The sequence below is a fragment of the Scyliorhinus torazame genome, chromosome 22 (genome assembly GCF_047496885.1).
Source record: "Scyliorhinus torazame isolate Kashiwa2021f chromosome 22, sScyTor2.1, whole genome shotgun sequence".
In the NCBI taxonomy this organism is placed as follows: domain Eukaryota; kingdom Metazoa; phylum Chordata; class Chondrichthyes; order Carcharhiniformes; family Scyliorhinidae; genus Scyliorhinus; species Scyliorhinus torazame.
Window position 1 is genome coordinate 93,480,039 of NC_092728.1, and position 26,846 is coordinate 93,506,884.

At 43.9% G+C, this 26,846-nt stretch overlaps 1 protein-coding gene across 3 annotated transcripts in view; it reads left to right on the forward strand.

Moving 5' to 3' along the window:
- The window catches only part of med27 (mediator complex subunit 27), a 287,097-nt gene that overhangs the window by 227,918 nt on the left and 32,333 nt on the right, over positions 1-26,846 (forward strand). For 2 of the 3 annotated variants that reach the window (XM_072488607.1, XM_072488606.1), the window contains exon 5: positions 2,317-2,424. The exons of the other annotated variant lie outside the window; for it this stretch is intronic. In XM_072488607.1, the coding sequence (XP_072344708.1) occupies positions 2,317-2,424 (108 nt within the window). The remainder of the gene's footprint in view (positions 1-2,316; positions 2,425-26,846) is intronic. 3 annotated transcript variants of the gene reach the window in all.

Sequence of the window (26,846 nt, forward strand, 5' to 3'; positions counted from 1 at the left end):
GGCGAGGCAAAACAATTTTGCTCAGGGTGGTGAGTCTTTGGAATTCTCTTCCTGTTGGAAGCAGAGTCTTTGAACCCTTTTAAGGCAAAGGTAGATAGATTCTTGGTAAGCAAAGGGTGATAGTTATTGAGGATAAATGGGATGGGATGCAGATTTGAGGTTGCTGTCAGATCAGCCATGATCGCATTAAACAGCAAAACAGGTTCGAGGAGCTGAATGGCCTACTTCTGCTTCTTGTTTGTATGTTAACCAGCACAGTGAAAGTACTGCAGCTGAGTCCGAAGTCAACGTCCTTACCACGTGGAAGCCATGAGTGGGAAAGACATTTTTTTTTTTTTTTTAAAAGGCAACTGGAGCCTAAAATTACCTTTTCTATTGGGTTTTTGAGCTTTAAAAAGCAAGTGCCTAGCCCAAATCTTTGTTTGAAGATTTCCTGCAGAATTGATTGCAATTGCAGCAGGGGGAGCATGCCAAAACCTGATAAGTGATGGAAGAAGAGAGAAGAGAACCGTTGCCGAGGTGTTACCTTGGAAGAAAAACAAAATTAAAGCCGTACTCTCCCCTGTTATTAGAAACAGATATGGATAATCATTCAAAACTACCAGACCATTTTGAGCTCCTGCAAGGGCCAAAACAGGTGCAAACTGCGGTGTCATGGAGGAGAACATTTTTGATTGCAGGTGTATGTCATTTTGAAATGTCAACTCCAGGAAGAACACGGCGGACCCCATGAAATGAGTCACGGTTCCATTCTGGAATCTTTTTGTCCACTGATCACATTAACTGTACCAGAAAGCGAACTTCATAAAGTTGACTCGGTTGAGTGGTGATGTTTAAAATCACAATGGGGTAGCGACAGAGAAAATGTTACCAGGATTAATTGATAGTGAACATTGCAATGAGGAATCAGCTTTGTCGAAATGTTGATTTCTGAGGAGGGTCATGCAACACATCGCTGCATTGTACTGAACCACAGTGTGATGGGTCACACACCTGATCACGCGTGTTTCTATTCCAGTCACATCAGACACAAAGAGCAACGAGGTTCTCCTAGAACGAGGAGGCAGATGGAGTGATGCACATTACTAAAATTCATTCTGACCCTACCCATTTTACTTCGCTATTGGAATGTGCATTTTACTGTCTTATTTTGGTGATATATTGCGCAATACGATTTTAAAAATTATTTAATTTTAGAAAGCTGACATTCCCAGGGAAATGGGTATTCAATTCGGAGGTAAATGTCGCTACTTCCGAATTTGAGGAACTATACTATCAATTTATAAAATAAGAGCATTTAGAGGCAAGACTCGTCAACATCTTATGTTCTTATGTTCTTAAGATGTTGACGAGTCTTGCCTCTAAATTTACTTTCACAATGGTGGTAACTGATTAAACAGGTTGATTAATTGTTAACGGTTATGAGTATTGGTTACGGTAACGAGCAGTTGGAAAATTCACAGAACTCTCTAATTATTACAGCCTGAGGCTGTGCGACCTTGTGTATTGAGCAACTTTCTGAAGTGTTCTTTGGGATTAAAAGCTCATTATAGCCTGCAGCCACATTTCACAAAGCGAATGCACAGAGCCGTGTGTAATATAGTACATGTTAGAAGGGTTTGACAGGTTTCTAAAAGTTTTCCCTGCAGCAGATGCAGATGATTGCTAATAATGCCTTTATATATTACAGTCGCACATCAAATAGGAGCCGTTGCAATATTTCCCAGCTCCTGATGGTATGAACTCCACCTCCAGATTCTGCGATGCTAGTGCAGGCAAATAACTGCCTCCTATTGGAGCGCAGTGAGTTGTTGAGTTTCGCCATCCCATTTTGGAGAAGGACCAAGAGGGAGGCTAGTTGCTTCCCCGGAGGCGAAGAGAGAAAGACCAATGATTCAAAAATGTTTCCATTCCTTAGATTCTGATAAACAGCCACACACACAAGATAAATCACTGTTATTTTGTGAAATGATTTTTTTTTTTTTTACAGTAAATCATAGAATAATTTTTAAGACCTGACAGTAATTATCATCTGAGGCATTAAAATTCCTTGGAATGCTTTACAATAATAGACTGGTACAAATTCCTATGACCTGCAGTGAGATTGTTTTAAGTTATTTTTCATAGGTTATTAGAAAGCAGATGCAATGATTTAATGTGGGCATCTTTGATCATAGTTACATGTACATACTATATCACAAACCGGCATCTTGTGAGTAAACATTCTTATTTGTTCCCAAGATAGAGTGGTCACTACCCTCCAGTGTATCCATCTGTCCCTAATAATCTGTTCTGCTTTCTAATTCTTTGTTACAGGTCACACTTGGAAAGGTATTAAAGGCAATAGTTGTGATGAGGAGTTTATTTATTGACCGGACAATCGTTAAGGCATATAATGAAAATGTCTATACAGAAGATGGGAAGGTAGGGATGTTTGAGCCATTAACTTGATTAGTAAAAAAAAAATTTCTGTATCTGAGTCCTTTATCACAAATCAATCTGGATATGTCTACTGCTGAACATTGTAAATTGGAGAAATATGCAAAACCAATGTAAGTTGCCAAATTCTTTGCCTTCTGAGGTTGAATAGCAGAAAAGGTACTCGTTATTAATGGAAGCTTTCAGTGTGCTTAAGGAGAAAATATTTTTTCAAATTTGTTATCCAATTATGGGGCAATTTACCATGACCAATCCACCACCCTGCACATTTTGGGGTTGTGGGGTTGAGACCCACGCAGACACTGGACAAACTCCATATAGACAGTGACCCGGGCTGGGATCGAATCTTGCTGCTCGGTGCCATGAGGCTCTATGGAGAAAATACTTTTTTTTTTAAATAAAAAAATAAATTTAGAGTACCCAATTCATTTTTTCCAAATAAGGGGCAATTTAGTGTGGCCAATCCACCTAACCTGCACACCTTTGGTTGTGTGGGCGAAACCCATGCAAACATGTGAATGTGCAAACTCCACACAGACAGTGACCCAGAGCCGGGATCGAACCTAGGACCTCGGCCCCGTGACGCAGCAGTGCTAACCACTGCTCAACCGTACTGCCCAGGAGAAAATACTTAACAAATTTTATAATGTTTACCATGGAAGATAACATTTTAAGTACCCAAGAGGATTTTGAAGTTAGTGTACCAGTGATATTTGATTAATTTAAAGGCCATCACCTCAGCCGGGTCACATACCAGATTCTAAGAAGGAGGTTGGTAATTGACCGGTGGGCGATTAAACTCAACAACATGTAAAATAATATAAACCATTCTAAAGAATGGGTTTAGGGTTGAGTATCTGTATAACAATACCTTGGAATGGAACCAACATTTACAGTTCATTGCTCTACATGTGAAGTTGCTTGATTCAAGGTGCCTGATAATTCAATTTTTATCATTCTCAACTTGATGTGTTATTTTCACTGCTTCAATTAAACTGTAAATCACTTTTTAGCACAGAGAATTACTTGTTGAACACGCTGTAGAAGGGAAAGATCTTAACAAAACACCATGTCCGGGATTCTCCGGCCCCTCAGCCACGTGTTTCTCAGCACTGCGTGTTCGTTGCTGGTGGGATTCTCTAATCCCACCAGCGTGAACGGCCGAGAGTTCTGGCCCTTGACCTTTTGAGGATGCAGTAAGACTATTATATAGAATTACATTATGTTGCTCATTATCACTTGTGATTCTGAACCCTCTGCTTGTCATAATATCCACTCATGTATATAATGAGATGCAGACAGGCAGTGATTGACACACAGGATGACCTGTAAGCACACAACACAGTGCAGCCAATCACCAGACAGGACACTACCACTATAAAGCCAGAGGGCACTAGGTTTCCCGCTCTCTCGGGACCCAGCCACTGAAACAATCAGAGTCCACGAGCTAGCACAGTGCAAACACCATGCGGCAGCTAGTAAGTCTGGTCAGGCTACTACAAGGTCTCCAGTCAGTTCAGTATAGTGTCGACCCAAAGCTGAATATGTATATCAGTTCTATCGTTCAATAAAACAGTGTTGGATCTTCTCCAGTGTTGGATGTCTGTTTCTAGCTTCCCTGCATTGAGTGCAGTCCACATCGAACCTACCTGCCTAACACATCATGGTACCAGAGTGATACTGATCTTGACGGACCTACCTCGAGTGAATCAGCATTGACCAGCAAGCAGCCATCCGGTGAAATGGAAAACATCCAGCCTCCTCCGCATCTCCGGCAACCTCGGGGCCAATTGGAAAATCTTCAAGCAAAAGTTCCTCTTGTACATCGAGGCCTCCGACCTCGAAGCAGCGTTGGATGCCAGGAAGGTCGCGCTATTTCTCACTACCGTGGGGGACCATGCAATACACATCTACAACTCCCTTGCGTTCGCTGACGGCGAAGGCAAAACAAAATTCAAAACAGTCCTGCTGAAGTTTGACAGCCACTGCGACATTGAGGTGAATGAGAGCTTTGAATGGTACGTTTTCCAGCAGAGGCTTCAGGATAAGGATGAACCTTTTCAGACCTTCGTGACCCAGCTCCGCATCCTAGCGCAGTCATGTAACTATGACTCGACGGCTGATTCCATGATCCGGGATCAGATCGTTTTCGGGGTCCACTCCAACTCCCTTCGGCAGCAGCTCCTGAAAGTCAACCAGTTGACCGTCTCTGTCGCTATCGAGACGTGCGTTGTCCATGAGCATGCGAAGAATCATTACTCCCACATCAGGGCGGCAGAAACTGCAAAGCTGGCCTCCCACGAGGCGGAACAGGTGCAAGCAATTGCACAAATGCAGGGCCTGAGCATCGAGGAGAGTGGCTGTTTCGCACGCTTTTCCCGGGTCCCTGCGCATGCGCACCACGACCGAGTGGACGACAAGCCCGACAACCCGACTGCGCAGGTGCGTATGTCGACCGACCGCACTGCGCATGCGCGATGGTGCACGGAATGCACTGACGCCGGCGTCATGACGTGTCCAAATTGTGGCTCCATTTAAAGCGGCAATGTCCGGCAAAAGGACGCCGGTCTACAGTGTGGCAAGCTTGGCCACTACGCAGCCCTTTGCAGATCTGCTCCACTGCTCAGCAGCCAGCGATCCCAGCTGCGGCGCAGAAGTGTCCGTTCAATACAACAAGGCATGTCAGATTCCGATCCCGACAGCCCAACAGACCCTGATGCTGAGTGCCTCAAGTCCCCATACCGGGTGGGCATCATAACTACACATGCGCTGCCTTCCACCACAACGGCGAAACACCTCTCGATCCTCAGTGTGGATCCTGACGACGAGTGGTGTGCTGTCCTCACAAGGCTTGTTAACAAGTTAACAAGGCTCGCATCTGATTTAAACTGGACACCGGCGCATCAGCGAACCTCATCTCAAAATCTGACCTCGACACCATCCGCGCCAGACCAAGCATTCTTCCACCGGCCTGCCAGCTCCTTGACTACAATGGCAATGCCATAGCTGCCAGTGGCTCCTGTCAACTAGGGGTATCCAACAAGGCGATCAAGGCAACACTGCGGTTTGAAATCGTCGGGCCTGACAGAGCGTCCCTGCTCGGTGCTCGGGCCTGCAAGCTCCTGAACCTGGTTCAGTGAGTCCACACCATGTCATCATCACCGGCGACGGCCTCGCCTGATGGAAACTTGCAAGCTGACATAAATGACATTACCACGCAGTACCACAGAGAATTAAATGGAATGTGCACGCTCCCATACCGATATAAAATCCTTCTCGAACCGAATGGCACTCCTGTAATTCATGCACCACGCCGGGTGCCGGCACCCCTCAAGGATCGTCTGATGAAGCAATTACAGGACCTCCAAGACCAGGGCATCATATCGAAGGTCACAGAGCCAACAGACTGGGTCAGCTTCATGGTCTGCGTTAAAAAACCGTCAGGGGAGCTTCGAATTTGCATTGATCCTAAGGATCTAAACCGCAACATCATGCGGGAGCATTACCCGATACCAAAACGTGAAGAGTTGACCAGTGAGATGGCTCGTGCCAGATTCTTTACTAAGCTGGACGCCTCCAAGGGTTTTTGGCAAATACAGCTGGACGAGTCCAGTCGCAAGCTGTGCACGTTCACCACCCCGTTCGGTCGCTACTGCTACAACTGGATGCCTTTTGGGATCACATCTGCCTCCGAAGTATTTCACCGCATCATGGAGCAGATGATGGAGGGCATCGAGGGGATGCGAGTATACGGTGACGACATAATTATCTGGTCCACAACGCCCCAGGAACACATCGCTCGCCTCAAGAAGGTATTCCAGAGAATTCATGAACATGGTCTCCAGCTCAACAGGGCCAAGTGCTCATTTGGTCAATAAGATAGTAAGTTCCTGGGTGACCACATCTGCAGCAGGGCATGCGGCCAGATGCCAACAAGTTCTGAAACTTGACAGGATCGTAATTCCTCAGAGCATGCGGGCTATGGTGCTGGGCCAATTCGGGTCATCTTGGGGTCGAGAAATGCCGACGCAGAGCTCGAGAGGCGGCCTGTTGGCCGGGCATCAGCCAGGACATTGCCGACACAGTCCTCAACTGCCCTACCTGTCAGAGGTTTCAACCAGCTCAACCCAAGGAAACGCTGCAACAGCACGAGATCGTGACCTCTCCGTGGTCCAAAGTAGGTGTAGACCTTTTCCACGCCAAGAGGCGTGACTACGTACTCCTGGTCGATTACTTCTTCAGTTACCCAGAAGTGGTGAAATTGACCTCTCGTCGAAGGCAGTAATCAAAGCCTGCAAAGAAACGTTCGCCAGATATGGGATTCCGCTCACGGTAATGAGCGACAACAGTCCTTGCTTTGACAGCCAGGAATGGTCTGAGTTTGCACAGTCCTACAACTTCCGTCACGTAACCTCCAGTCCCCACTACCCGCAGTCAAACGGGAAGGCTGAGAAAGGGGTCCATATTGTAAAGCGGTTTCTGCGCAAAGCTGCAGACACAGGCTCCGACTTCAACCTGGCGATGCTGGCATACAGGGCAACCCCATTGTCCACTGGGTTGTCTGCAGCGCAGATGCTCATGAATTGCACTCTGAGGACCACTGTTCCAGACCTCACGGTCTTACAGAAAATGCAGCAGTCACGGGCCCAACAGAAGGCCACATGCGATGCTCATGCCACGGATCTACCCAAGCTGGCCCCAACTGATCATGTTCGTGTCCAGTTGCCTGAGGGCGGCTGGTCAGCCACAGCTGTTGTGATCAAACAAGTGGCCCCAAGATCGTTCCTTGTCCGCATGGTTGATGGCTCCCTGCTACAGCGCAACAGACGGGCACTGCGAAGAATTCCACGCCCGCTACCTGACAGCAGTGCTCTGCCGCCTACGATGCTTCCTCCGGACGTACCATGCCACGAGGCCACCGATCTACCAGCAATCCTGTCTGCTCATGCGACCACCGCGATGGCAGTGATCTCGCCTATCCACGTACAGGCGGCTCCTGATCCACCTCTGCGGCGATCGACAAGACTGAATCTGTGGACTGAACTTTTGTACATTTTGTGACTTAATCGATTTAACCTCTGTAAATATTGTTTCGTTTGTCATGTATCTGCACCATCGACACCTTCCTATGTATATACGTTCATTTAGACCCCTTTTGTATATAGTCAGGCATATATATATATATATACATACGCACGCACACCTTAGTATTTATTTATCTAAAAAAAGGGGGAGATGTCATAATATCCACTCATATATATAATGAGATGCAGACAGGCAGTGATTGACACACAGGATGACCTGTAAGCACACAACACAGTGCAGCCAATCACCAGACAGGACACTACCACTATAAAGCAAGAGGGCACAAGGTTTCCCGCTCTCTCGGGATCCAGCCACTGGGACAGTCAGAGTCCACGAGCTAGCAAGTGCAAACACCATGCGGTAGCTAGTAAGTCTGGTCAGGCTATTACAAGGTCTCCAGTCAGTTCAGTATAGTGTCGACCCACAGCTGAATATGTATGTCAGTTCTATCGTTGAATAAAACAGTGTTGGATCTTCTCCAGTGTTAGACGTCTGTTTCTAGCTTCCCTGCATCGAGTGCAGTCCACATTGAACCTACCTGCCTAACACATCACTGCTCTTCCAAATTACCAAATCTTCCTGCATTGTTCTTCTGATCCCTGCCTAGTGGCATGCAAGCAATCTATTTCTTCCACTGATTTTATATCCGGCAGATCATACTCCGGGCTATTAGAAGACTCACTTTTTCAACATTGCCAAGTCATTGGTCTATTTGGGAAGACTGGCTGAATGTGAGAGTACTTTGCCAATCCACTCCTATTAGATGCAAGCACCCTTCTAGATGATAAATGCTCAGATGCTGGATCATTGATCTTTTGTTCACGTGGGCCTTCCTCCATTTGAAATACAGTTATTATTTTTATTTCATTTTACCAAATTGTACTACCTCACACTAATATTGAATTCCATTTGACTCTTTTGTTTTTGACCATCTTGTCAATACTCCCCTTGCAGCTTCCTTAAGTCATAGAGTTTTGGCCCATCGTGTCCACGCTGGCCATCAAGCACCTATCTACTCTAATCTCATTTTCTAGCACTTGGCCAATGCCCTCATATTCTATGGCATTTCAGATGCTCATCTAAATACTTCTGAAACGTTGCCAGGGCTTCCACCTCTACCAACCACCCTTTCTTAGTTAGTGAGTTCCAGATTCCAACCCTCTGGGTGAAAGGGTTTTCCCTCTAAGCTGCCCTCTGCCCCTTACCTTAAATCTATGCCCCCTGGTTATTGACACCTCCACTAAGGGGAAAAGTTCCTTCCTATTCACCCTATCTATGCTCCTCATAATTTATTGCACCTCAATCAGGTCCTTCCCTCGGCCTTCTCTCCTCCAAGGAAAACTACCCCAGCATATCGCGCCCCTCTTTATAGCTGAAACGCTTCAGCCCAGGCAACATCCTGGTGAATCACCTCTGCAGAATGATGTGTCTTCCCTATTATTTTAGTATCATCTACAAATTTGGACACCATTCCTTTTTAGCCTTGTATTGAAATCATTGATATGCAGAAGGCAGGAGCAGCCCCAGAACAAAACTCTTATCTGATCCACTGCTATCCACGTCCAACCATTCTGTGAACTGCCTTTAATTCCTACTTTGTTTCCTCTTTTCTGATCAGTTTTTTAAAATTCAGTTTGCGTTCTTCTCTAACTACATGCATCTTAATATTCTCCAGTAGTCACCTGTATGGTACCTTGTCAAATATTACCTGGAAGTCCATGTACTTTGCACTTAATGCATTTCTTGCTTACATCTTGTCACCTTCTTTTACGAGAAATGGGCGGGGGAGCTAGGCTCCATGCTTACTGAGGAGGTTTGGAGGGAAGCCCTCCATAGGATGAATTCCACTTCATCCTGTACCAGACTGAGTTTGATTCAATTCAAAGTACTACATAGAACACATTGGACAAAAGCAAGGATTAGTGGCTTTTTACGGGATGTGGAGAACAAATGTGACCGCTGTTCACTTACACCAGCTAACTACACGCATGCATTTAGGTCTTGTCCTAAGCTTGATGGATACTGGATTTCCTATTTTAACACAATATCCAAGATTTACAGGTAACCCTAGAACCTTGCCCACTGGTTGCAATATTCAGCGTCTCTGACTCCCTTTCATTCCATTCTGGAATAGGGACGGAGGTTCTTGCCTTCACCACCTTAATAGCCAGGAGGTGAATACTACTTAGCTGGAGATCTCCCTCCCACCCAAAGCATCTGCGTAGGTGGAAGATATCAGCCTTACATCTGGAAAAGATTAAGTACACCGTTAGAGGCTCGGTGCAGAGATTCTATTAGAGATGATGGCCTTTCATTTCATTCTTTAAAGACCTGGGCACGTTCGAGGGTTAGGGGGTTGAGTTAGAATGGGTTCGTTTAGATATCAGGGTTTCTTGATACATATTCGTAAATCACTTTTTTATTCTTGATTCATTTCTAATATATAAATTATGTGTATTTCTTAATATGTATATTACTGTTTATATATGATAATGTAATAAAAATATTTGTTTTAAGAAATGTCACCTTTACAAAAGTGGAAATCTCTAATATATATTGCTTACTTTGATTTCCAGAGTTCATGTGAAAAATTTCCGTAAATTAAAAGTCTTCAGATAACATGGTTAAGTTTTTTTCAAAAGGACATTGAGTGTAGTTATGAAAGAACATTTCCAGCGTGGGGAGACGGTGCAGACTGCAGTCTCATAGGGATTGGTGTTTGGACTTCCTTTTAAGATTGCATAAATTACCTAGATTCTGAAATAAAGTATAAGCTGTTTAATTTGCAGAAGACATTAAAATAAGGGAGCAGCAGAGACAGGATGCCATTAAAGATTTGTAGAAGAACTTGGTTCAATTATACAATTTCATAATGACGTGCAGTATTGCAAATTGGGAAAAGAATTGTGCAACATAAGTGCATGATGGATTGAATAAAGAAGAACATGGAGACTTTGAAAGTGATGAGCCATATTGGGAAGCAATTAAAAATAAAATTGCCTTTGATCAACTAACTGTCAGAAACGTATTACCAAGAATCTCCAAACCAAGATACTTAGAAATCCTCACAAGTATAGTTTCCACCTGTGTGTACCCAAGCCCAAAGAATTTGACCGCTGGTTGGCAAGCAATAATATTTGGAGACACAAAGAAATACTTAAGTCCGCTGTTGAAGTTTAATTGTCTTAAACCATGAAGGATTATGCTGGAAAGTTTCCTGCTGCTTGTTCAGCTTGGAACACCATACCCATTAGAACATTTACTCGCTGGATGGTCTGAAATAGCATAGAGCAGGTTGCTAGTATTTGCAACCATCCTTCTGTATAGCTTAAAATCAGCACGGAAATATTTGCAAGAATTAAAGCGAGGTGATTTGCACCTTACCACATCATGGCCCTCACCCTCCGGCACATGCATCTTGTGAAATAATAGAAGAACCAGCCTTAGCAATCGGTAAAGGAGCAAATTCAGGATATTCCAGTGGAATTAGGGAATTATGGGATTTTCAAACCTTCCCTGTGACTTGCATGTATGTCAGGAATGCAATGTTGGAAACTACAAGTGCATGTTAAACACCTTCAGAATGGAAACGGTCGAGTCTATTCTGATACCTGTCCTGTCCTTCCACCCAGCCTCATCACCACACCATGCCCAAAATGTAGCTATCTATGCTGAAATCATAGAAAAAGAGGGTGATGTCATTTTGATTCAGCTGAGTCTTATGTTCCTGGTTACTTTTACTGGTTACTCTGTCTGAATGCATCTTTTTACCAGAAACAAGTAGACCAAGTGCCAGAAAGTCATGTTTTCCGTTCCATTATTTATAAGACAGCAAGTTGGACATAATTTCAATAATTTTGATTACCCCTTACTCACCAAGAGTCTTTCAAGTTACTAGACAAGGTGAGCAGCTGACCATAGTCCAAATCAGAGAGATTAGTCAATGTTCTCGCAGCTTATTCCCATCCCATAATGAAAAAGAACGGGGAGGTTGTCAAAGCTCTGATGCTGGTTTCCCCCCCAATTGATTTGTCTGCCAAAATTCTCTTTCTAGCCATGTACAAGATGACCAGCCATTTGGATGTGGTGCTGGAGACCTTCTAATACAGTGCACTTCATTTGTATGGGCGGCACGGTAGCACAGCGTTCGCACTGTTGTTTTACAGCGCCAGGGACCCGGTTTCGACTCCCGGCTTGGATCACTGTCTCTACGAAGTCTGCACGTTTCCCCCCGTATCTGTATGGGTTTCCTCTCACAGGTCCCGAAAGACGTGCTGTTACGTGAATTGGACATTCTGAATTCTCCCTTAGTGCACCCAAACTATCATACAGGCGCTGGAGTGTGGCGGCTAGGGGATTTTCACAGTAACTTCATTGCGGTGTTAATGTAAGCCTACTTGTGACAATACTAAAGATTATTATTATTATTTATTTTGCTGTTGAGTTTTTCTTTTCCATTGCATTCCCATCAGTGATTCCAGGTTCACCAGTGTGCAAGACAAACCTGCCCATAATCCAGGGGAGGATTGAATTTTCAGTTGAACACTATAAAAAGAAACAAAGATTCCAAAACTGAAATCCAATTAATTTAAAGTGCGTACAGTATTGTATCAAATATTTACATAGCACCTTTAACATAATGAAATATCCCAAGGTGTTTCACAGGAGCATTATAAAACAAGGTATGACACTGAGACACACAAGGAGATATTGGATCAGATGATCAAAAGCTTAGTCAAAGACCTATGTTGGGGACAAGGAGAGGTAAAGGAAAGGAATTCCAGAGCTTGGGGCCGAGACAATTGGGAGCATGGCCACCAATGGTGGAGCGATTGAGTGGGAATGCAAAAGAGGCCAGAATTAGAGAAGCATAGATAGCTTGGTGGATTATGAGGTTGTTGGAGATTACAAAGATAGGAAGGGGCGAGGCCATGGAAGGATATGAAAACAATAATGAGAATCTTAAAATCAAGACACGTGGGAAGCAATGCAGATCAGCAAACACAGTGGAACGAGATTTGCGAGTTACGACATGGGCAACAGAGCTTTGGATGACCTCAAATTCGCGGAGGGTAGAATGTGGCAGACCACCCAAGAGTATCATTAAATGTCACCTGTATGTTCAATAAATTGTGTGTCCTGGTATATTCACAATGTATGTAGCAGATGCTTAGAGGCGAGTCAACTTGAAAAGCTTTGATTAATGTAGTGTGCCATATTCCTGATGACTGAACATGAAAACATAGATATCTAACAGCATCTGTTTTGTTTTTAGAATATAAATGGTTTATTCTTCAATAACCAGTGGCTCACTTGGATGAGTGAATTCTTCATGCCCTTGAGTTGTACTTTTCTGTCTGTGAATTTCAGTCCTGCAATGCGTGTGAGCTATTGATCAACTAAGTCTTTGAAAGGTACCCCAGAACTATTTGTTCATTGACATATTAGCTGATTCACTCTGTTTGATGTATTAAATAGGACACATTCTATCTCCTTTCATACCAAAGTGCATCTGAATAGTTCAGTGCTTGATTGCAGGTGCCAGGTTGCAAGTTTGAACCTTCATAAAAGAGCCATTCGACCCCTCAAACATGCTCTGCCATTCTACTAGATTATGGACTAATCGTTTACCTTGATGTCATTTTCCGGTAATATCCCCCATCTTCCTTGACACCTTTAATATCTAGAAATCTATCAATTTCTGCCTTGAACATATTCAATGATTAAGCCTCCACAGCCTTCTGCGATAGAGAATTCCAAAGAATCACCACCCTTTAAGTGAAGAAATTCCTCCCCATCTCAGTCCTAAATGGACTGTCCCCTGGTTCTGTACACCCCAGCCAAGGGAAACAACCCAACTGTATCTGCCCTGACCAGCCCTGTAAGAATTTTGTCCACTTCAATGAGATCAACTCTCATTCTTCTAAACTCTAGAGAATACAGGCCGAGACTCCTCAATCTCTCCACCATCCAAGGAATTAGTCTGATGAAACTTTGTTGCACTCCCTCTATGGCAAGCATATCCTTCCTTGGGTAAGGAGACCAAAACTATACACAATACTCCTGCTGTAGTCTCACCAATTTCAGCAAGAATTCTTTATTCCTGTACTCAAATCTTCTTGCAACAAAGACTATCATACCATTTGCCTTCCTAATTACTTGTTGCACCTACATGTTAGCTTTCAGTGACATATGAACAAGGACTCCCAGCTCCCCTTGAATTACATTCCATCTGCCAATGTTTTTGCCCATTCACTTATCCTGTCCCTAAGCCACTTTGCATCCTCCTCACCGCTTGCATTCCCACCATGTTTTGTGACATCAACAAACCTGGAAATATTACATTTGGCCTCCATATCCAAACATTGATTATAGATTGTGAATAGCTGGGGGCCAAGCACAGATCCTTGTGATACCCCAAGGTATCCGGATACCTTATAAGACCCGTTTATTCCTACTCTCTGGTTTCTGCCTGTTAACCAACCTCAGTTCATGCCAGCATATAACCCCCAGCTCCTTGCTTATGACCTCTTATGTGGCTCCCTATTGGTCTTCTGAAGATCTACATATACCACATCCACTGGTTCTCCCTTACCCATTCTGCTATTTATGTCCTCATAAAACTCCCATCCGGTTTGTCAAACATGATTTTCCGGTCATAAATCCATGTCATTGCGCCCAAGCCTCCCATTGTCTTGTTATTGCATCCTTAATAGTAGATTTTAGCATTTTCCCAAATACTGATGTTAGGCTAAACAGGTCTGCAGTCCCTTATTTTCTCTCTTCCTCCCTTTTTAAATATAGGGGTTATATTTGCTGCCTTCCCATCTGCAGGAACTGTTCCAGAATCTAAAATTTTGGAAGGTGACCACCAACACATCCACTACCTCTACTGCCACCTCTTTCAACACTCTTGAGATGAACACTATCAGGGCCAGGGGGATCCATCAACTTTCAATCCTGTTGATTTCTCCAGTACAACCTTTTTACTATTTCAAATTTCTTTCAGATTCTCAATCTCACTAGACCCTTGATTCACTAGTATTGCAGGGAGGTTTTTTAATCTTCCTCTGTGAAGGCACAAAGTATTTGTTTATTTTTTTGCAACATTTCCTTATTCCCTATTGTGTTACGTGTTGCACATGGGTATAACTTGCCTGTTAAGTTGTGCTTTCTCCGGGTTGGTTAATAATTTGACCAATTTGTGAATTAAATATCCCCCACCCGTTGCAAGGATTTAAGTATGGTTGAGTGGTATATCCACATCAGAGATACTGTGCGGGATTCTCTGACCCCCCGCCGGGTTGGAGAATCGGCAGGGGGCGGCGTGAGTCCCGCCCCGCCTCTCCGACACCGGCTGCCAAAATTTCGGCGCCAGTTTTCGGGCAGGGGTGGGGATCGCGCCGCGCCCGTCGGGGGCCTTTGGCAGTGTCCCCTCCGGCAATTCCCCGGACCCTGGTGGGCTGAGCGGCCTCCCGTTTTCGGCCAGTCCTGCCGGCGTGAAATGGACATGGTCCATCCGCGGGACCTGGCTTGTCGGCCGTCTAGCGGGGTCCTCGGGCGGGCCTGTGCCGTGGGGGCACTCTTTCCCTCCGCGCCGGACTCTGTAAGGCTTCGCCATGGCCGCCGCGGAGAAAAAAATCCCCTTCGCATGCGCAGGAAACACGCCGGCATTTCTGCGCATGCGCCAGAACACGCTGGCGGTCCTGCGCATAGGCAAACTGGCGCTTACCGGCGGCGGCGGTTGGCGCGGCATCAACCCTTCCAGCGCCGGCCTAGTCCCCAGAAGTGCGGAGGATTCCGCAAATTTTGGGCGGCCCGACGCTGGAGTGGATCGCGCCGCTCTTGGCGCCGGTAAGGGCCGCCCCGCCAATTGCGGGGGAATCCCGCCCACTGTTTTTGCAGCCTTAGAAACCAGACACCGAACAATAACTAGTGGGTGTAAATGATGTGCTATACGCTTGCTGCTTAACTGTGCTTAGATCCCATATGAAAACTCTGCATCACCCTACTGCTTTGTCACTGCAGTTTCAAATCCAACCAACCAAGTTGCTGATTAGCTGCATGTTTGATTGTTGGATTCAACACCAATGTTAGTTGCAATTATTAAATGTTTTTAAGGTAAAGATAGATAGTTTTTTTGAAGAATAAAGGGATTAAGGGTTATTGTATTTGGGCCGGAAAGTGGAGCTGAGTCCACAAAAGATCAGCCATGATCTCATTGAATGGTGGAGCAGGCTCGAGGGGCCAGATGGCCTACTCCTGCTCCTAGTTCTTATGTTCTTATCTTGCTCGACTGAGTCTCAACAAACTCTATGTTTAAACAACAGTTGTACAGCAGAAAGAAACACTATTACCACACTTTTCCTCTGGTTACAGATGTAACCATCACCAGGTCTTTTACCCTCTATGCTCTCTCTACAAGTTGTAATGGAAAGCTCTTGATTGTAATAGAACTCTAGTCTTCATTCATTGTGGTGTGAGCTGTTTTTTGGTTTTCTAACTTATCTGTTGATCATTACCTTGCTTGTGACACGGACTAATCTCTTATTTGGAAGGCCAATGACCCCTTAAGAAATTCTTGCAAACTAAAAACCCTTGCTGCCAAAGCCTTGTCTTGCTGAAGGCCATACATATCCTGAAGCATTCTGGGAATGATCAACGTTGAATATTTTAAGCTACCATACAAAATCTACAAGCTTTTGATAAGTCAAAATAAAATTTATAAACCTTAATCATATGAGATTCAACCAAAACCTTATCTTACTTATGTATATAAGGATACAGAGGATGCAGTGTCTTACAATGTGTAGTTCTGATGGGCTTTGCTTGTTCGAAGTATCTTCATTGCAGTGCATAGGCAAGAGAACTCTCATGTACAAATTGGACAACTCCATCGTACACAGACTCCATTATTGATAGTTGTCATGGAAATAAATGCAGCCTCCTCTCTCTCTCTCTCTCTCTCTAATGCGAGGAAGAGGGTAACAGAGTTTGAATTGGGGGCAAGTGAAAATGAGGGTAGAGTACAATTTAAAGATATGACTAAATAAGTCTATATATAGATATTTGTATATTGAAATATACAAGACAAAATGTAAAAGCATTTTGTCTGCTGAGTAATATGAAAAATAATCAATTCGAATGCAGTAGCAGGCAAACTTTGATTCTGACAATTAAAAATATTTTCTTTCATTGGGGAAAAGAAAGGATCATGATCTTGCAGTCTTGCCGTGGGTATTTTTCTTTCCTGAAGCATTGGTTGATTTCTAATTTAACACTGCTAAAGATGCCTGTGCAGTCCTGCCTGAATTTCAGCCAAATCCACTGGGGCCTGGTTTTTGCCTAGGCATTGTTAATTACTTAGAAAAAGAGCAAACAGGCACCTTTCAGTAAGAGAGGGAGAGGAATTCTATCAGAGCCTAGGTTCAAAGATGCTAAAGTCTGTCTCCTGGGTCATTCCTGATCCTCGATCCTCCTGGCTTCAAAGTGGGATATCTTTGGAAGGGAGGGGGGGGCGAATCCTGGTTCTTTAATCAATGCTGACACAAGCCCTGTTTGATATTAGAAGCAGGGAACGGTTTGATTTGTTCTATCCTTTTGAAATCATTCTGATGACCTTCAGAAACCTTCGTTCCTTGACTTGCCGGGAAGAAAAATCTGCAGCAAAATAGCTTGATTTAATTTAGATGCCTTGAGTGCCTGAAATTCTGCTTTCAGCAGTATTTATTACAAATAGTCCTTGATTGAAAGTGAATAAATGAGCAATAATGTAGAAGTGAAAGTGCATTATTTATTTTGTTGACTTTTTGATCCATTGTTTGAAGGTGTGATCATTTTGAGACACGTTTACATGATCAAAAGGAGTTCTCATTTTGAACTTTACAGCAAGTCTAAATGGATCATTTTCAACTATTTATACCCCAGTTGTCTTCAAATATTTTAACGTGTTGCACAGCTACCCCATTTAACCTTTTTCAAAATTTATAAATTTTGTCTCAAGCCCAGTGAGAAAATAATGTTACATTTCATGTGTCCTTTTTACATATCCTTAGTTTTGATTATAACTGAAATTAGTCAATGGTGTAACTTCCCGTTTGTTTATTATTAGCAGGAAACGGATGAATGCTACAGCATGGAACATTTTACCAAAAATACTCTTTTAAATGTTAATATTGTAAATAATTCTCTATAATCCAGCTGCTCAGAATACAATTTTGACTGATGCCATGATGTACATTATTGACAGCACTATGGTTGTTCTAAATAATCTTGGGTTCAGGAGAGGAAGAATCAGCCTGGCTTTCCTACATTGTTCAGTCTCCCATTCTGAAACACTTCAATCGCCAGTGTCATAGCTAACAAACTGAGGAATTTTTAGAGAGCAGTGCAGACCTGACAAAGTTCTCTCAGCGCAAGTCATCTGCACCTGCCCCAACGTAGAACACATTTATCTAGTGAATGGCAAACTGGGAAAATCCTGAATTTGATCCTGGTCCATGTTGGGTTTGCCGTCCTCTGGCAATAGGAGCGCTACGATTGGTCACAGCTCACTTCTTTCGGGAGGTGAATCGATCAGGATTCCTGCCACTGATCGCTCTTGAGTAACATTGGAAGTAGATGTGAATGAAGATTGGTTCAGGCTCAGAAGTGATACTCACCAAGGTCAAAAAGCTTGTGAAGCCTGTTATCGATGTTCTCGTATGATTAATGGCCAGCTATGTGAAGGGGGCTGGTGTTGGTACTGGTTACTAATCAAACTGTACGTCAGCAAGAAGCAGTCTGAGGAAGAGGAAGAAGGTTTGTTGGTTGATAACCCTTCAGAAAGGAAATGAAAAGCAATTTTAACTTCCTCTTGTTTATGTAATCATTGATTCTTCTAGCACAGAAAGAGGTCATTTGGCCGATCATTGTCAGCTCTTAGCCCTCTCAATTAGTTGAACTCCCCTGCACTGTCGATGTTTCCATTTCAAGTATATCAAATTCCCTTTTAAAAGGTACTATTTAACCTGCTTCCACCATGAAGCTGGCAAAGAATTCCAGATCACAACAGCTTGCTGGTTTCTCTTGCAACCATCTTTATTCTTTTGCCAATTATTCCAAATGATCCATTAGCCGGTGGAAACAGTTGCTCCTTATTTACTCTATTAATATCTCTCAATTTTTGGGGATTTCACTGGGCAATATTATAGTCCAACAATCTTCACCTGCTTCATGAATGACCTTCTCTGCATTGTAGCACAGTGGTTAGCACTGTTGCTTCACAGCGCCAGGGACCCGGGTTCGATTCCTGGCTTGGGTCACTGTCTGTGCGGAGTCTGCACGTTCTCCCCGTGTCTGCGCGGGTTTCCTCCGGGTGCTCCGGTTTCCTCTCACAAAGTCCCAAAAGACGTGCTTGTTAGGTGAATTGGACATTCTGAATTCTCCCTCTGTGTACCCAAACAGGCGCCGGAGTGTGACGACTAGGGGATTTTCACAATAGCTTCTTTGTAGTGTTAATGTAAGTCTACTTGTGACACGAATAAAGATTATTATTATGAAGTCAGAAGTGGCACCTTAATCAAATGGTCCTTTAACATCCAGTACTCAAAATTCCAGTTTCTCTAGTCTCTTAGTCTCTCTGCTGAACCGAAGAAGAAGGAAGGTGATTACATTTATTTTCTGTCCCTTTTCTCCTCCAGGTGATGATGCCTGCAGAGCATGATTACATTACTACTTTGTCTTCTCATGTCATATTCAAGTAACTATTTGTCATATGTCATATGTGTGATGAGCTGCCTTCTTGAATCACTGCAGCCCATGTGTTGAAGGAACACTAGGACTTATTCCACCATTCAGTGTGATCTGCTATTTCAACTCCACTTTTCTGTGTGAACCCCATATTCCTCGATGTCCTTAAGTATCCAGAAATCAACGATCTCAATTGTAGCGTATCTTCCGTCTGGGGTAGGGAATTCCAAAGATTCCCAACTTGTTGACAAAGAATTTCTTTCTTGTTTCAGCCCTAAATAGTCAGCCCTTTATTCTGAGACTGACCCCATGTTCTAGACTCACCCAGCCAGAGGGAAGACTGACCCCATGTTCTAGACTCACCCAGCCAGAGGGAAGACTGACCCCATGTTCTAGACTCACCCAGCCAGAGGGAAACATCACTTGCCTTGCATGTTTGCAGCAATTAATTAATCATGGTTACTGAATAAATTTTAGTTCGCTGAAAAATAAAATATGCTATCAATCACTGCAGGAATCCCAGCCTCTAACCTACTGCAACAGTGATAGCATTTGTGTTTAGCTAGTTGATTTTCTGGTCAATGGCAGCCACCAAGATATCAATGGGGGATAATTTGGTGATGGTAATGCCATTGAATGTTATGTGGCAGCTGTTGGACATACCCCTGGAGGTGGTTATTGCCTGGCCACTTGTCAGCTTAGTGTTGGATATTGTCCAGGTCTTGCTGAATGCAGGCACGGATGTTTGGCATGGATGTTTCATTACCTTCAGTTAAAAATGGAGCTGAGCAGTACCATCACCAGTGAACAGTCCCAATACTGACCTAATGATACAGAGAGGGTGATTGAGGAAGCAGCTGAAGATGGCTGGACTATAATGCTGCCCTGTGGAACTCTTGCAGCAAAATCCTCTGCCAAGAAAGGGGTGGGGGGGGGGGGTACTTTCATCCTATCAGTTTGATCACTAACACCTTGACCAATATAACATCACCGGTAAAAGAAAACAATTCTGGCCATGGATCTGATGGCTGGCTACTGCTAGCTGTCCCTCAAAACGCAGGACCTTGAGACTCCAGCTGTGTGCTGAGATATACAAGGGCATCAGAATGCCAGCTAATTCTCAGCATTAGTGCATTCGATCCCTGTAAATGTATTATAAATCACAGACACATTATAGACAACCTGCTTGTATTGTGAAAATGAAACATTTTTTTAAACGTTGCAAATCAATTTCAAAGAGCAAGTGCTTTCTACATTAGAATAGTCGTTGTTTAACTACTCTCTTAAATGAAGCTGCTTGCATCGGGAAACTGACCAACTAAATGGCTGATTGCTGCAGTGTTATTTATAGTGAGACGCAGTTTGATTAAAAAAAAATCAAATTGAGGAAAAGTAGAACTGGTTGTTGGAAGAGGGGAAAGTGCTGTGTGAGGAAAAAGGAAGCTGTAGTAGGAGGAAGTCCAGAGCTGTTGCGAGTAGTGATTGGCTATTTTCAATGCAATGATAAAGTTGTAGGGCAATCATTTAGAGACTTGAGTTATAGTATTACGAACAAGGAACAAAGAAAAGTACAGCACAGGAACAGGCCCTTCGGCCCTCCAAGCCTGTGCCGGCCATGCTGCCCGTCTAAACTAAATACTTCTACGCTTACGGGTTCCGTATCCCTCTAAAGAACAAGTAGAGAGGGCGGGTGTTGCCCAGTACAGGCAGTGATAGGACACATGGAAAGTTGGAGCAATCTGAAATGCACAATTGACACACAAACAGATTGACTGGAAATTAAAAGGGGGTGACTGTAAAGCTGCCAAGTCTTGAGCAGCGGGGCGTGTCTACGGAAAGAACTACAGACTAATGAAATAAGAATATTGATTAAACATATCAAAGTTAGAAGTGCAAAAAAACCCCCAGAAATGTTTAGTATACTTTTTTTAAACAGTTTTTCCAAATCATAACCAAAATATGAAATTAAACTTCTATTTATAAGTTACACATAAGTTATTCATTATGCCTTTCATGTAATGAAATGTCCAAAGGCACTTCATGGAAGGGTCACAAAGAAATATGACACCAAACCACATAAGGAAATATTAGGTCAGTTTACCAAAAGCTTGAAAAAAGAGGAAGCGTGTTAAAGGAGGCAAGTGAGGAAGCGAGGGGGAGAAGTGTAACGAGGGAATTTGAAAGTTTGAGATCTGGGCAACTGAAGGCACAGTCACCAAAGAATGAGCAGTTATGATTACGAACGCACATGAGACCAAAACTGGAGGAATGCAGCTAGCTTAGAGGGCTGGAGGGTGATTACAGAGATGGGGAGGGACAAGGCCATAGAGGAATTTGAAACCGAGTGAGAATTTGAAAATCCAGATGTCACTTGATCGTGAGCCAATGAAGGTTAGTGAGTAACGGGGTGATTGGGAAACTCACCTTGATATAAGTTTAAGACATGGGCATCCGAGCTTTTGTTGACCTCAAATTTTGGAGAGTGGAGTTGGAGAGAGCAGCTCAGATACATTGGTAGAGTCAGGTCCAGCATTAACAAAGGTATGAATGAGGGTTGCAGCAGCCAGATGAGCAGAGATAGGGCAAAGTCGAGAGGTGTTACGGAGGTGAAAGTAAGTGGTCTTGGAGATGTTGTGGCAAATACGTTGCCAATAACAAAGATGTGCAGAAGTGGACCTCCAAGTATAATTTTTAAATGGCATCAGTACAAATGTCATATCGCCTTCCAGTGATCAGTAGTTTCCCGTCAGGGATTCATTTATTGCCTGTTTCTATACTTCAACTTTAGCATTTACTTTTTAAACTTAGTGGAGCAGCAGGGTGATAAATTATCTTTTGTAAACTAATGTTTTCCAATTCTGATACTTTTCATAGCAGGTTTTGCAGTTTGGAAATTAGTAGAACTGCTGCTGAATAGTTAGCTTTCAACAAAAACAACCAATGGTTTGATACAACGACAGTGAGGGAATTCCTGATTTAACCCGAGCAATTTATGACTTCTTACTGTACAAAAGTCTTACTGCGCACAAATAATAATAATCTTTATTATTGTCACAAGTAGGCTTACACCAACACTGGTGTATTATTGTGAAAAGCCCTTAGTCACCACACTCCGGCGCCTGTTCGGGTACACTGAGGGAGAATTCAGAATGTTCAATTCACCTAACAAACACGCCTTTCGGGACTTGTGGGAGGAAACCGGAGCATCCGGAGGAAACCCACGCAGACACGGGGAGAGCGTGCAGACTCCACGCAGCCAGTGACCCAAGCCGGGAATCGAATCTGGGACCCTGGCGCTGTGAAGCAACAGTTCTAACGACTGTGCTGCCGTGCCTCCCATAAATTAGTAGAGCAGCTAAAGTTACCAGAAAATATAGAAAGGTGTTCATGGCTCTTTCTGCAAGATGTGTTCAAATCAAAGATTCAAAACCAAATGACTGAGCCTTGGAATGAATAAAACTTAACAGTCTTGGTGAAGTCTGTTCCATACTTCAGCCCTCTCTGCTCCAGCACTGAGAGTGTTTTTCTACTTATCAAGAGATGGCTGGGAGATGAATAAAAACTGTGCCTGGAAATGTAGGACAAGGTCAATGGACTCCACAATAGTCAGGTATACTGAAGCAAATTTTGGTTCACATACAGGAGCTATCACAGCTATGAAAAGCGCAAGTACTCCCATTCAACTAGTATGGCAGGGGGGTGGGCACGGGAGCAATAGGTCAGAAGGTGAGAGCATTGAGGGAGAACTAGGGAATAGGGACAGTGTGGCTCTGAGGCAGAGCAGACAGGGAGAAGTTGCTGAACACAGCGGGTCGGGTGGCCTGAAGTGCATATGTTTTAATGCAAGGAGCATTACGGGTAAGGCAGATGAACTTAGAGCTTGGATTAGTACTTGGAACTATGATGATGTTGCCATTACAGAGACCTGGTTGAGGGAAGGGCAGGATTGGCAGCTAAACGTTCCAGGATTTAGATGTTTCAAGTGGGATAGAGGGGGATGTAAAAGGGGAGGCGGAGTTGCGCTACTTGTTCGGGAGAATATCACAGCTGTACTGCGAGAGGACACCTCAGAGGGCAGTGAGGCTATATGGGTAGAGATCAGGAATAAGAAGGGTGCAGTCACAATGTTGGGGGTATACTACAGGCCTCCCAACAGCCAGCGGGAGATAGAGGAGCAGATAGGTAGACAGATTTTGGAAAAGAGTAAAAACAACAGGGTTGTGGTGATGGGAGACTTCAACTTCCCCAATATTGACTGGGACTCACTTAGTGCCAGGGGCTTAGACGGGGCAGAGTTTGTAAGGAGCATCCAGGAGGGCTTCTTAAAACAATATGTAGACAGTCCAACTAGGGAAGGGGCAGTACTGGACCTGGTATTGGGGAATGAGCCCGGCCAGGTGGTAGATGTTTCAGTAGGGGAGCATTTCGGTAACAGTGACCACAATTCAGTAAGTTTTAAAGTACTGGTGGACAAGGATAAGAGTGGTCCGAGGATGAATGTGCTAAATTGGGGGAAGGCTAATTATAACAATATTAGGCGGGAACTGAAGAACATAGATTGGGGGTGGATGTTTGAGGGCAAATCAACATCTGACATGTGGGAGGCTTTCAAGTGGCAGTTGCAAGGAATACAGGACCGGCATGTTCCTGTGAGGAAGAAAGATAAATACGGCAATTTTCGGGAACCTTGGATGACGAGTGATATTGTAGGCCTCGTCAAAAAGAAAAAGGAGGCATTTGTCAGGGCTAAAAGGCTGGGAACAGACAAAGCCTGCGTGGAATATAAGGAAAGTAGGAAGGAACTTAAGCAAGGAGTCAGGAGGGCTAGAAGGGGTCACGAAAAGTCATTGGCAAATAGGGTTAAGGAAAATCCCAAGGCTTTTTACACGTACATAAAAAGCAAGAGGGTAGCCAGGGAAAGGGTTGGCCCACTGAAGGATAGGCAAGGGAATCTATGTGTGGAGCCAGAGGAAATGGGCGAGGTACTCAATGAATACTTTGCATCAGTATTCACCAAAGAGAAGGAATTGGTAGATGTTGAGTCTGGAGAAGGGGGTGTAGATAGCCTGGGTCACGTTGTGATCCAAAAAGACGAGGTGTTGGGTGTCTTAAAAAATATTAAGGTAGATAAGTCCCCAGGGCCTGATGGGATCTACCCCAGAATACTGAAGGAGGCTGGAGAGGAAATTGCTGAGGCCTTGACAGAAATCTTTGGATCCTCGCTGTCTTCAGGGGATGTCCCGGAGGACTGGAGAATAGCCAATGTTGTTCCTCTGTTTAAGAAGGGTAGCAAGGATAATCCCGGGAACTACAGGCCGGTGAGCCTTACTTCAGTGGTAGGGAAATTACTGGAGAGAATTCTTCGAGACAGGATCTACTCCCATATGGAAGCAAATGGACGTATTAGTGAGAGGCAGCACGGTTTTGTGAAGGGGAGGTCGTGTCTCACTAACTTGATAGAGTTTTTTGAGGAGGTCACTAAGATGATTGATGCAGGTAGGGCAGTAGATGTTGTCTATATGGACTTCAGTAAGGCCTTTGACAAGGTCCCTCATGGTAGACTAGTACAAAAGGTGAAGTCACACGGGATCAGGGGTGAGCTGGCAAGGTGGATACAGAACTGGCTAGGCCATAGAAGGCAGAGAGTAGCAATGGAGGGATGCTTTTCTAATTGGAGGGCTGTGACCAGTGGTGTTCCACAGGGATCAGTGCTGGGACCTTTGCTCTTTGTAGTATATATAAATGATTTGGAGGAAAATGTAACTGGTCTGATTAGTAAGTTTGCAGACGACACAAAGGTTGGTGGAATTGCGGATAGTGATGAGGACTGTCGGAGGATACAGCAGGATTTAGATTGTCTGGAGACTTGGGCGGAGAGATGGCAGATGGAGTTTAATCCGGACAAATGTGAGGTAATGCATTTTGGAAGGTCTAATGCAGGTAGGGATTATACAGTGAATGGTAGAACCCTCAAGAGTATTGAAAGTCAAAGAGATCTAGGAGTACAGGTCCACAGGTCATTGAAAGGGGCAACACAGGTGGAGAAGGTAGTCAAGAAGGCATACGGCATGCTTGCCTTCATTGGCCGGGGCATTGAGTATAAGAATTGGCAAGTCATGTTGCAGCTGTATAGAACCTTAGTTAGGCCACACTTGGAGTATAGTGTTCAATTCTGGTCGCCACACTACCAGAAGGATGTGGAGGCTTTAGAGAGGGTGCAGAAGAGATTTACCAGAATGTTGCCTGGTATGGAGGGCATTAGCTATGAGGAGCGGTTGAATAAACTCGGTTTGTTCTCACTGGAACGAAGGAGGTTGAGGGGAGACCTGATAGAGGTATACAAAATTATGAGGGGCATAGACAGAGTGGATAGTCAGAGGCTTTTCCCCAGGGTAGAGGGGTCAATTACTAGGGAGCATAGGTTTAAGGTGAGAGGGGCAAGGTTTAGAGTAGATGTACGAGGCAAGTTTTTTACGCAGAGGGTAGTGGGTGCCTGGAACTCGCTACCGGAGGAGGTGGTGGAAGCAGGGACGATAGGGACATTTAAGGGGCATCTTGACAAATACATGAATAGGATGGGAATAGAGGGATATGGACCCAGGAAGTGTAGAAGATTGTAGTTTAGTCGGGCAGCATGGTCGGCGCGCACTTGGAGGGCCGAAGGGCCTGTTCCTGTGCTGTACATTTCTTTGTTCTTTGTACTCATGAAGTAGAATTTTAGCATGGCAATTATACCTCCAAACTAGGTATCTTTCCTGAAAGGAAGTGGTTTCTTGATTTAAATTTTCTTCCCAAGTTTCTCTGCCAATTACTAGCCCCTTAATAGTTTTATGAATGTATTGACTTTTCACTGTGGTTTGGCTCCACAAATACTTGGCATGACTTATAAAATGTACAATCATGAAAATGAGTTCATAATTTCTCCAGACTTTCATTCCCAAGGGAGAAAAGTTGGCATTTTCTATCAGCAAAGCTAGAAAGGGGAATGGATTTGTATGCGATTACTAGGAATGCATTTGAAATTTCCAGTGTTTGAAATAGTTAATAATAAAGCTAAACTGGTAGCTGGCCAACTGAAACAAATGGCTAATCTTGTGTTTATCACTGGAGCTGACATGGGGAATACAAAAATAGTGACAATTCAAAAAGGCACTAACCCTTTGAAAGCCAATCAGAGAAAATTAAACGGGAACTTGACCCAGGTTTTTCCAATGTTTGGGGGCATAGATGTAAATTAGCTTTCTGGCTTCAAATGTGATTAGAAATGGAGGACACTGTTATAAAACAGTGACATAACAAACACATTTTCCTTGCAGAATAGTAGTGGATATGTACAACAGGGTCCGACCTTTAGCCAAACTGATATAACTCTGCAACAGAAAAGCTGGAAATACCTGTGCTTGGCAAGAGTTGGGGTCATAGGAATAGATACAGACCAAGGTGATAAAACACTTGCTGAGTCAAACACAATGCAGTTGTTCCTTTGGATCTAGGAATGGAAGGGGTGAGCTGTTGGATAACTGGAGGCTATGATTAAATAAGGGAAACTCACAGTAACTTCATTGCGGTGTTAATGTAAGCCTACTTGTGAC